The following is an 11,306-nucleotide window of genomic DNA, read 5'->3' as shown; positions in this document are numbered from 1 at the left end:
AGCATTGACACTTTTAACGCTGTTTACAATTCACAGTAAGAAGCACTTGTGTTCAATGTTTTACCAGCTGTGGGCATTGTGCTATGACTTGATGGCCTTTTGCTACAGTTTAATGGCTACAGGTGTATTCTATAATTTACAAGTCAGTGTTAAATACCTCAAAATACTTACTCCTTATACACTTTTTTATCAGGCTGAAGAAGAATGTTTATCTTGTTCACAATCCAGCTGAAGAGACGCCCATACAGCGACTTTGCCATGGCATCTCGTACATCAAGTGCCTCAGAGTGTGTGTTTTCCCGGATAATCACCTCCCCACGGGCGACCATCCCTGACGTGGTGAGCACTTCCACAAGATCCTTGGATTCGAGACCCAGCAGGCCAGCAACTAAAATTGTATATAAGACTCGGATGATAATACATAAACAGTATTTGTTTTTACAGTCAAACCCCATTGGCTCGAAATCCTCGTTAGCTGGAACTGGATGTGACTTTGTCTTCCCATACTGGTACAAGTAAAGAGTAACACATGTATTTAGAATATTGAAAATCATGAAACAAATCAATTAGTATATTATTCTTGAAGTCACGCATGTCTATTAAAATTGTACAATAAACATTGTACTGGTAGAAAAGTTATCATTCTGGGCTGAAAACGTTTTCAGTGGTTGTGTAGAGGATATGGCTGCTAACTGCATGACTGGTGGTTGTATAAGAATTTGGGCCAGGTGATCAAAAAATACAGAAACGGTAGAAAATAAATAAAAACAGACATGTGCTTATTTTTTAGATATTCTTGTACTGACCTATATCAGTGAGTCCCTTGTCCGCCATTTCTACACCATGAACACCAGAGTGGGTCTGTGAGGATTTCTCCACAAAGTCTATGTTCCCGATGTGCAGTATGGCTGCTATCACACCAAAGATGGAGCTTACCTCCTGAAAAACATGTTATGGTGTTACCCTTGGCTACTATCTCACCAAATACATATGGCACTTAACTCCTGAAAAATACATTATGGGTCTAATTAAGTCATTTTGTACTGATAATTATTTTAGGGGTTGTTTAACTCATGCAATTTCATTTGTAATTCTTAAATGGAGGAAATTCCAATGAGAGCATCACAGAGTGAATGCAAACAGAATGCCATTAAAAAGGTAAATTTGTTATGCACTTCTATACATTCTCATCACAAAAGACATTTTAAACGTTGTTAGGCATCCAATAACATTTAGCAAGATTGTAGATAATAAGATTTTAATATTGCATTTTTTTACAAATATTTTTGTATTGATAGGGAATTGTTTTGGGCAAATTCGGAAAAAAAACAACAGTTTTGTGATTGGGAAAAGAACCTTATTATGATTCCTCTTATTTTCCTGGTAAAATAACCCTGGCCATAAATGTGATTTGTCTATATACCGTATATATACCAAACTGTAACTAAAAATAATTCTGTGAAGAAATTATAATAATTTGATGTGCAAACCATGTTACCTTTTGTGTCCATGACTAGGCAATATCAATTCAAAACAAAATCTTACTGGTAAAATCTTTTTGCAAATTTGGGTTTAAAAAAATAAAAAGCTACCAGAGATTTCATAAATATCTCAGGCAGATATTGTGTTAAAAGAGGAACAGTTAAATTTTGTGTTTTTGAATTACCATAATTACCACAAGCATGTGCGTCATAAACTGATCGTTATTCCTAGTACATTTCATGAGAGTAGCTGCAAAACGTTTTTAGTTATATGCAACACAAGGCTTTTTAGATCATTTTTTACTATGTCAAGGGCCATAACTGTTGTTAGACTGAGTAAATTGTCAAACAAATTGCAGGTGCACAACAGTCCATGCAGACTAATATTCGTATGTAGTGTCACAAGTGCTAAGATGCAATTTTTTGGCTTGTCATGATGATGGGCTGCACCTCAACATTGGAAATTTCTTAGACAAATACTGCCGTCTAAAATCTGAACACAAAAAACAGTGTACAATGTGCGCTAAGCATAACACGGTTGTGTAAATGTCATCGTTTTATGTGTGTTTACGAGAAATAGAGAGTAGGAAATTTGAAAGTTGCTATTATTCGAGACTTTTCACTAGTACCTTAAAACACATTGCAATTTCCAATTTTCACATTTTGCCAGTGTGCGAGTGCTCAATTCGAGCCCTGCGAAAATCCAACAAATTTTAAAGAACAGACCAACAATACCTCATGTTTGAAACCAATGATGTCGAAGCAGTGCTGAATGGCCTTGAACTTGACCCGGTTAGCAGACAAGGTCACAACGTCAGGGCTGGAGTTGGTGTGATCATTTATGTACCTGATGGTTGGAAAAATAACAAATCAATAGAAATCATAAAATAATAACGCACTTTTAGAGGAACCTGTTTCTTATAGACTTAATTTGATCTGCATGTTATTTATAAGTCTTAAGTTGAGTTATCTAAAAAATTCAATGCTTTCTATTCAATATCATGAAAAAAATATAAGCATTTAAATATTATAATAAGCACCTGATAAGTATAAACATACAAATTTAGAAATTAACACAAATTAAAATATATTGTCAATAGCCCTGCAGTTATGGACAATACAGTCAAATCCTGTTGGCTCGAACTCCCAGGGACCAGAGAAAAATACCTCAACCCTCAAAAAATTAAAGCCAAGCAGGATTTTTTACCTTCAGTATAAATAAATCAGTCCTATATATCCAGTTCTAGCCAACGAGGGTTTTGAGCCGAGCGAGTTTGACCAAACAGGATTTGACTGTACATTATTTTTAACAACATACAATGGAAATAATCTTTTCCTTCTCTTGAAAATAAATTCATTTTTAAGAACTCTTTCAAAGACATTGTCTAAAGAATGCCTGTTTACCTGAAGCTTGCATTTTCCTTGAGGTTGTATTTATGGTTCTTGTCCTCCGCTGGCAGGCCATCATGAACATAGTAGAAGATGTGGAAATTCTGCTCATTACTGAAATATACATGCGTAACATGTTGAAAGAGATGTTAGAGACATTAAAAACTCTGCTTTCTTTTGAATCCACTTCAATATATCATGTATATAATGGCATACACTGTTGCTACGTATGCTATTTATGTCGAATAGAATAAATTTAAACTAAAATTTGATATGATATTTTCTACTTTAAACTTACTGCAGTACAATTGTAAAAGGTGGAAGTTACAGATTGATCATTAATAATAAGTATGTGTTTTTAACATAAATGAAATTTTAAACATCCAGTAAACCTCAACAAAAACAAGAGTGCTGTAGAGCAGATGCCAAAGCTTGTCTGGTTTTTTGGTACTAAAAAGAGGCATAACTCTTTTATTTACAGAGTAATTGGCCTTGTTTGACATGTGTATATTGTTTATGGCAACTTAAATATCCTAAAGTTTTTTTGCGTAATGACAGATATTAGATTTTCTGCAGAATGACATCTACAAGTAAGCTATCACAGTACTTCAAGTTTTTGTCTTTGAAAGATTAACAAGCTAATAAAATGCATCATTTAAGTACAGTGTACTTTTTATTCAAGTATTGTAAATTCAGCCTTTCAATAACAAGGATATAACAATATTTTTTCTTCGAAAACAGATGAGCTAAATATAGTTTTGATTTTAACACATTTTATAAACAAACAGTTGAGAACTTACGGAGCTTGGAATATAACCCTTGATTTCTCCAGTAAGTATTCTGTAATCTTGGCTGAAAATAAATAAAAAAAATATTTTATCATAAATGATGTACTCACTCGGCTATCATGAAATAATGTTTTTATATATTTTTTATATAGTATAGCTAGTTAAGTTTGGTATGACATCATACATAGTTTTCAAATGTGCATGCTGATTTAGCTATGTTTTCTAAATTTAGCGATGTAAATCATCAAATTAGGAAAACAGTCTATTATCTGAAGTCGGAATATGACATTAAATAAAGAACGTGCAGTTTCACTAACATTTTCTTGGTTCGGCCAATGTATGAGTACAAGTCAAAAAATCTAAGATAAGAAGGTATTTTTCAGTATAGATATGAAGTTGAAAATTGATAATACCCTTGGTTCATACATTTGTGGTCCTGTTTTATTGAGTACCTGTACAAACTTACCTTTGCCATGCATGCATGGCTAAGCCTCCTTTGTTGACAATATACTTTACATTACTAATACATGAACAAACCCACCTTTGCCATGCATGCATGGCTAAGCCTCCTTTGCCATGCATGCATGGCAAAGCCTCCTTTGTTGACAATAAACTTTTCATTACTTATACATGAACAAACCCACCTTTGCCATGCATGCATGGCTAAGCCTCCTTTGCCATGCATGCATGGCTAAGCCTCCTTTGTTGACAATATACTTTTCATTACTAATACATGAACAAACCCCCTTTGCCATGCATGCATGGCAAAGCCTCCTTTGTTGACATTATACTTTTCATTACTAAGACATGAACAAACCCACCTTTGCCATGCATGCATGGCAAAGCCCCTTTGCCATGCATGCATGGCTAAGCCTCTTTGTTACCAGTACTTGAGCATTGAGCCATTGACACCTGTTACCTTGACATTTTTCTCTCTCTGACTTGACCATTCAACATACAATATTAACAAAACTTTCTCTTTGGAGTTATGGCCCTTTTTTAATATAACAAATGGTCTGAAGCTATTTTCCATCAGATCCTTATTAAACTTACTCGAGTATTTCCTGATGGAGCTTACTTCCAATATATAATTAAATTCATATTGTCCTCCCAATAACTCCACAGTTGATATTTCATATACTCATAAGGATTATATAGTATTCACTTTTGAGAAGTTAAAAGACAATAATTTTGGTGTCTCAACTTATTTTTGTTTTAACACTTCTAATAAGTAAGTGTATGAGGAAAAAATAGATATCAGAGTTATATAAATTTATTATAAATTTAATTTTGATTCAAGCAATGGCATATGAGTCCAAACATTTTTATAATGTCATATTGATATAAAAGTACAACATAGTTTGTGTCAGTGTCACATGTAGCAGAATATCCAGGTCCTCTTGTCTGTTGAAAACTCCCAGATCTGAAAAGTCAATAAAACGCCAATTATTACAAAATATTTATTTATTTTTATATCTATACGAGGTCACAATATTGCAGACTGGAAAAAGTTCCTTAAATGTTAATATTTTGGTTGTTATAATGCCTTTGTGATTTACTATAAAAGTTTGCACAAAGAAACATGCATCTACATCCCCAGTGAGTTAATTGATTGCAATTATCAAAGATTGAATTAAATTATTGCGAACATCAAGTATTAAATTAAGTTATTTGGAACATCAACTATTTAACAACCAAAAAATGCTGTTCTTGGCCATTCGCCTTGCTGGGCTTTCTCCATTTATTTGAATTGCTAAATTCAACTATAATAACAACAAATAACAGTAAAATGTAAGAGACTGCACAAATTGCTGGTTATAAAACAAGAGCCTTTGTAAGACAGCGCGCTAATTTTGAATTTGATTAAGTACATTGAATGAAAGGTATAGAAGTTTTTTATTTAAATCCCAACTTGGCCTTAACTTTTACTTGCCTAAAACTTAACCAAGTCAATCAGGGGTCATGACTTGTATTAAAGATATGGAGTTATGTAACCTCATTAGGTGATGGTCCTGAACAATTGGGTTAAGTATTAAGTCAATTGAATGTAGGGTATAGAAGTTATTAATAAATATCACAACCTGCCCTTAAACTTTAACCTAAGGTCCATCACGACAGGGGCCATAAATTGTATAAAATATAATATGGAGTTATTTAAGCTGGATTTGCTTTAAAAATCTACACCGTCTTATAAACGAGTCAAGACAAAAACACCAGATTTCATGGGCAAAGTAGGGGGGTCGTCTATAAAGATATGGAGTTATGTAACCTCATTGTGTGATGGTCCTGAACAACTGTGTGAAGTATTAAGTCAATTGAACAAAGGGTATAGAAGTTATTTATAAATATCCCAACCTGCCCTTAAACTTTAACCTAAGTTACTTTAACCTAAGTTCCATAGTCAATCAGGGGCCATAATCTGTGTAAAGAATAATATGGAGTTATCTAACCTCATCATGTGATGGCCTTGAACAACTGTGTGTAGTATTAAGTCAATTGAATGAAGGGTATTGGTCTTATAAGTGAAAATCCCAACTTGCCCTAAAACTTTAACCCGACGCCGACGCCGGGGCGAGTAGTATAGCCCACCTATTTTTGAATAGTCTAGCTAAAAATTAGTATGCAATAAAAAGTCTAAAACTTACATCTTGGTTCTCAATAAGTCGGTATCTGCAAATTTCTATGCTCAGACTGTACCAGGATAGGATTTGGTGAAGACAGGTAATCCACATTTGGCCTGGCTCTGTAAAATCAGAGCATTACTGATACATAAATCTGAATTTTTATGCCCCCCTTTGAAGAAGAGGGGTATATTGCTTTGCAGATGTCAGTCGATGGGTCTGTCATTAGGTCCGTCAGTAGAACAAAGCTTGTCTGAGTTTCACAACACCTGGACATCAGGTCATCACACTTTGATTGGTCATACTCATGCTGGACAAATCAGGGGCGTAGCCAGCATTACGCACCAACGCACGTCTGTAACATCAATTAGAAAAATGGCCAAACATGGGATCAAAGTCGAGGGCTAAGTTATGTATTGACATCAGGATAAAGTTTTAAAGGGATGATCAGCTGCTATAGAAAGCATTGTTGATCTGTGCTAGATAGCTTAAAGAAGCTTAAAGAGCCTAAAAAATCACTTGGTAGCCCGCCCTGAACCCCCTACGGTTACAGGGATATCCCCCTCCCACATTTGTGCGTAACATTCAGTACAGACTGGCTAAGCCCCTGCAAATCAATTGTCCATATAATCCTGACAACATAGCTTGCAGGGGGGGGGGGGGGATATTGTTTAACAAACATCTTTTTAAAATTAGCTTTGAAAGGAAACTGTTTGGGTTTATTACCAATACACTGAACAGTTCTTTCATCATTTCACATTTTTCTAGTTTAACTTATCCAAACACAATAAAGATATTTTTAAAAATCAAAATTTGATAAAAAGAAACATTTTTGATATTATTTTTAATAAATAAATAAAAGCCAAAATTCACAATCAATACAAAAATAATATTTATAAACAAAAATATCCATACCAGCAGACACTGTCCTGAGAGAATTGGCTGAGTTCCAAAATCTGTGATGTCATCAATACTGCATGTCATGCACATTATGATGTCATCAACTTGAAATTTCCCCTTTGGTGCCCCAGATTATCAGCTACATCACACATGATTTACTTCTGCTGATCATTTGATGTAAACAGGAAAGTTGATGCAGTTTAAGATTTTTGGTTTATGCTGTGGTAAGTAGCAACATTTTTATATATGAGAAATATATAAAGTGAACTTATTATACAGTATACCACTAGTATTGTTTTTTAATATTAATAACAGTAATAATTTAATATTAATAACAGATAATAAATTTGATGGTTGTTTTTATTACTAAAATGAATGTTGACAGTTGTTATTTGGTTATCAAACATATTCTTAATTAATGAGAAATATAAATTTGGCTGTGATCCATCAGGCTGAGAGGCATGAGGCTCTTAGTATGTTAAATGTGTTTATTTTAAATTAACGGCATAAACTTGTTTAAGTTTAAACTTAGTTGATGAACTGTCAGTATTATGCACCAGTCGATTGTAACCAAGCCCCACCTCCCCCCCAAGGTCTGGGGATTAGCAGGGACAATGACCTTCGATCCAGCCAACCCCAGCTAAAACTCCCATCCTGCAGGGACAAAACGATGGCAAATTTGCACCAAATGCAGCTGCATCACAGGGACCCTGGCCTAGTTAAGGCCCATTCCCCGCTATATTTAAAGCGAAGACAAAACAACTGCATTCACCCAGCACTGCGTGGCCACCTGAAAGGTAAAACATGGCCCATTTCCCCAACTATCCCCGGTATACCCCCAGACCTGGGGGAGGGGGGGAGGAGCGGCCTTACAATTGACTGGTGCTTAAGATTTGCCACAAATATAATAAGTTTTAAACTTTTTGTCATTTTTATTCAATTTCTCATGACACTAATATTTATTCCTAAGGATTTTCTATGTCAGTATGTAATAAATGTAATAATGACACTTTCTAGGATTAAAGAAATTTATGATGCTCCTTACTGTGACAAGTGGCAAGTTAATACTATGGATACAGTTATTGCCGGGCATAGTCATGCAAAGCTCCAGACTGATTGGCACTACCAGGGTATGAAAAAAGAGGTAAATAATGAAATAATCTGGTTCTATAGTCATCGAAATTAGACTTTTGGATCAACAAGCCCTAATTATTATACTATTTCTTGGCATCAAATTTTTGAACAAACCCTGCTATATAAAATTCAGAATTTGAGCAAGCCCGAAAGACATTTTACCAGTGCAGGGCTTGCAGGCTTGTGCTAATTTCGACCACTGGTTCTATTTTCTTATTTTTCACATGCAGGTTTTAAAACTATTGCAGGGTTCAAATTTAGACTCGCATACTCGCAAATTGCGAGCGGCATTTGCAAATTGCGAGTGACTTATTCAAGCTCGCAAAATTTTGCGAGTGGCTTTTTCTAGACCCCAGCATGTTTAAAGGAAAGTAGAATAAACATGAACTTAACTTTGCTACGAAGTCGAGTTCTTACAAACAACCTATAAGTGGCATGTTTACACTACCAGTTAAAGAGACGACAATATGGAGTCATGCTCTAGTAAGTTTTCAAAAATAGAACATGATATTACAGTCATGATATTAAATCAAACTGTACATAATTTATATTATAAATAATATATCAAAATTTGATGTTGTCGTACGAAAATTAATTTGATTTTCCCTTTTGCAGGTCCTCAACTTCTTTAATGCCAAAACACTAACACAGGTGGTTGTAACCAGCTGTGCCAAACCTGTCTCCTTGGCCAAAATGATCCCGAGCTGATTTGGTTGTTGGCTCCTTGTAACCGAGGAAAAAAAACAGTTTGAAAATCTAAATGTTCAGGACAAAGGTATATTTTTGTTATTTTTTTTAAAATCATTTGAGTATGGCCTGCTTTCTTTCTGCAAATTTTGGATCAGTGATGTAAAAAAAAATGCCTGAGTCTTACAACCAGTAACAAGCTTTTGCCATTCCAATTTATTTATTTACACAGTCATCGAAATTAGACTTTTGGATCAACAAGCCCAAATTATTATACTATTGCTTGGCATCAAATTTTTTAACAAGCCCTGCTATATAAAATTCAGAATTTGAGCAAACCCGAAAGACATTTAACCAGTGCAGGGCTTGCGGGCTTGTGCTAATTTCGACCACTGTTTACAGTATTGATATCACAAAAAAATTGAAAAAGTAAGCATTGGTGACTAGTATCAGTATTTTGTAAAGATATATTATCAATATGTATAAAAAAAATGAAGTAATAATATTCAAGGAAATTTGTAGCAAGCCTATGAAATTGTGAAGCTTAATGTAAAAAGTTAAGATCACTGTGGTGTATTTGTTAAATTATATCATAATGGTCCAGCTATTCCAACTAACAGGGGCAGCAATTTTTTCATGATTTTATGTATGTTTGTTTCTTATCATGTGTTTCAATACGGGTCTATTTGTATGCAGGATGTGAGCCAGTTACCCAGGAGCAGTTTACAAAGTCACAAATGCAGAAAGTGCTGTGTTCTTTGAGAAATAAAAGCTTTCATACAGACAATAACAGGCCTACAAGACTATCGGTGGAGGCAACACTACCTCATCAAATGTTCTTTTTAAAAAAACAAGATACCTCATAGACATAAAAATGCAGTTGAAGGGATTGTACACCAGATTGGCATCAAAAAAAGTTTTTTCTGTAACAAATCTGAGGATTGTCTGTATAATGGAATGTGTTAAGCTGTGATATCATAATTGTAAAAAAAGGTACAAAAATGTAAAAAAAAAAAATTGTGTCGAAGACCGGATTCAATCCTGTGTCGCCTAAATTGCAGTCCACTGTGCTACGAATGCTTACTCCAAACGAGTAGTATATTTAAACTATATACCTGATATCACGTGATAGCATTGAATAGCCAATCACGCTTTAGGAATGAATTCTACTAGGTAGACATACCCAGTAATCTTTTTTAATGGAAATATATGAAACAACTGCTAAACTTAAATAAAATTGTAAACTATGTGGTACTTCAGTTGATAAGTTTCAATGCATTGTACACATAAATACCAAGTATATGTCAGTTTTCGACAATTTTCTTTTTTTCTTGCAAATTAATCATCTGGTGCACAGTTGCTTTAAAGATGTTACTTGTCCTTTGAAATGAAGAAATGTTAATTTCCATAATTATTAAAATAGTTCCTCATTTGATAATTTGTTTTAAATCAATGGTGAATGAGATCATTGGTAATTTATTAAATCCAAAGTATACATTTTTTTCTGGAACGATTTCATTGAATGAAAATTAAGCATTACATTCATTATAAACTTATTAACTTTTTTTGAGTTTAGGCCTTTCTTTTTTAATGAATTGGTTAACGGATCTACCGCCCAATTATTTCGAAAAGTCCCCCCTCCTCCAATTTTTTTTTGGTTATTTGTTTTTTAAAAAAATATTGAAAAAGTGACACTATAACTAAAGGTTGTAATAATATTGACTTTTAATGTGACATTATTTGAAATTGGAAGTGTATAATATGCTTATATAATGATTACAATAACTTAGATTTGAAATTGGTAGGTCAGAGAACATTGGACTGTAAAGCCAAAAATATGTGTATGACAAAGTGAGCATTTGAACATATCAATATTCATTATAATATTGAGGCATTGCAGACATTTTGTTGCATAGAAATCAAAGCATTTCAAATGTCATTCATATGTTTCTATGAACATGTCTTTCCTTTTTGTTGTTAATTTTTATCTTTTGGTTTTGGGTTTGGCCACAAATGCTGTGAAAAATATGTATTCACTTCTATTGTAAAAAAAAGATGAGTATGAAATCCTTTTTTTTTCTGTTGACCAATTTATAAAAAAATGGCCTTATTTTGATATTTGTATTGAGATTGTATCTGTTTAAAACCAATTAGTTTCATTTTTCTTATTCAATATTGATCTTATCCTTATCTTAAAACATGCCTCAGTGATTTCATTCAGCCTATTGGTCAGCTAAATATACATGCCAATCAAGTCTTAGTTCCTAATCTTAGTTGCTTATTGAATACCGCACATGATCTAAAGG

At 33.8% G+C, this 11,306-nt stretch overlaps 1 protein-coding gene and 2 long non-coding RNA genes across 16 annotated transcripts in view; 1 reads left to right on the top strand and 2 right to left on the bottom strand.

The window, feature by feature from the left end:
* The window catches only part of LOC128240676 (myosin-IIIb-like), a 91,525-nt gene that overhangs the window by 52,208 nt on the left and 28,011 nt on the right, over positions 1-11,306 (bottom strand). For all 14 annotated transcript variants that reach the window (XM_052957372.1, XM_052957383.1, XM_052957384.1 and 11 more), the window contains exons 15-19: positions 3,671-3,722; positions 2,886-2,984; positions 2,217-2,328; positions 807-939; positions 172-388 (exon numbers count right to left, since the gene is read on the bottom strand). In XM_052957372.1, coding sequence (XP_052813332.1) covers positions 172-388; positions 807-939; positions 2,217-2,328; positions 2,886-2,984; positions 3,671-3,722 — 613 coding nt within the window. The remainder of the gene's footprint in view (positions 1-171; positions 389-806; positions 940-2,216; positions 2,329-2,885; positions 2,985-3,670; positions 3,723-11,306) is intronic.
* On the bottom strand, positions 5,047-7,996 carry LOC128240679 (uncharacterized). Its single transcript, XR_008262277.1, has 3 exons — positions 7,195-7,996; positions 6,304-6,401; positions 5,047-5,081 (listed from the first exon to the last, which is right to left on the bottom strand). It is a non-coding gene; the product is annotated as an uncharacterized LOC128240679 (long non-coding RNA).
* On the top strand, positions 8,054-11,001 carry LOC128240678 (uncharacterized). Its single transcript, XR_008262276.1, has 3 exons — positions 8,054-8,323; positions 8,929-9,088; positions 9,697-11,001. It is a non-coding gene; the product is annotated as an uncharacterized LOC128240678 (long non-coding RNA).

Source organism: Mya arenaria, chromosome 7, assembly GCF_026914265.1.
Source record: "Mya arenaria isolate MELC-2E11 chromosome 7, ASM2691426v1".
Taxonomy (NCBI): Eukaryota; Metazoa; Mollusca; class Bivalvia; order Myida; family Myidae; genus Mya; species Mya arenaria.
Note: the sequence above shows the minus strand (reverse complement) of the source record. Positions and strands in the feature narration are given on the sequence as shown.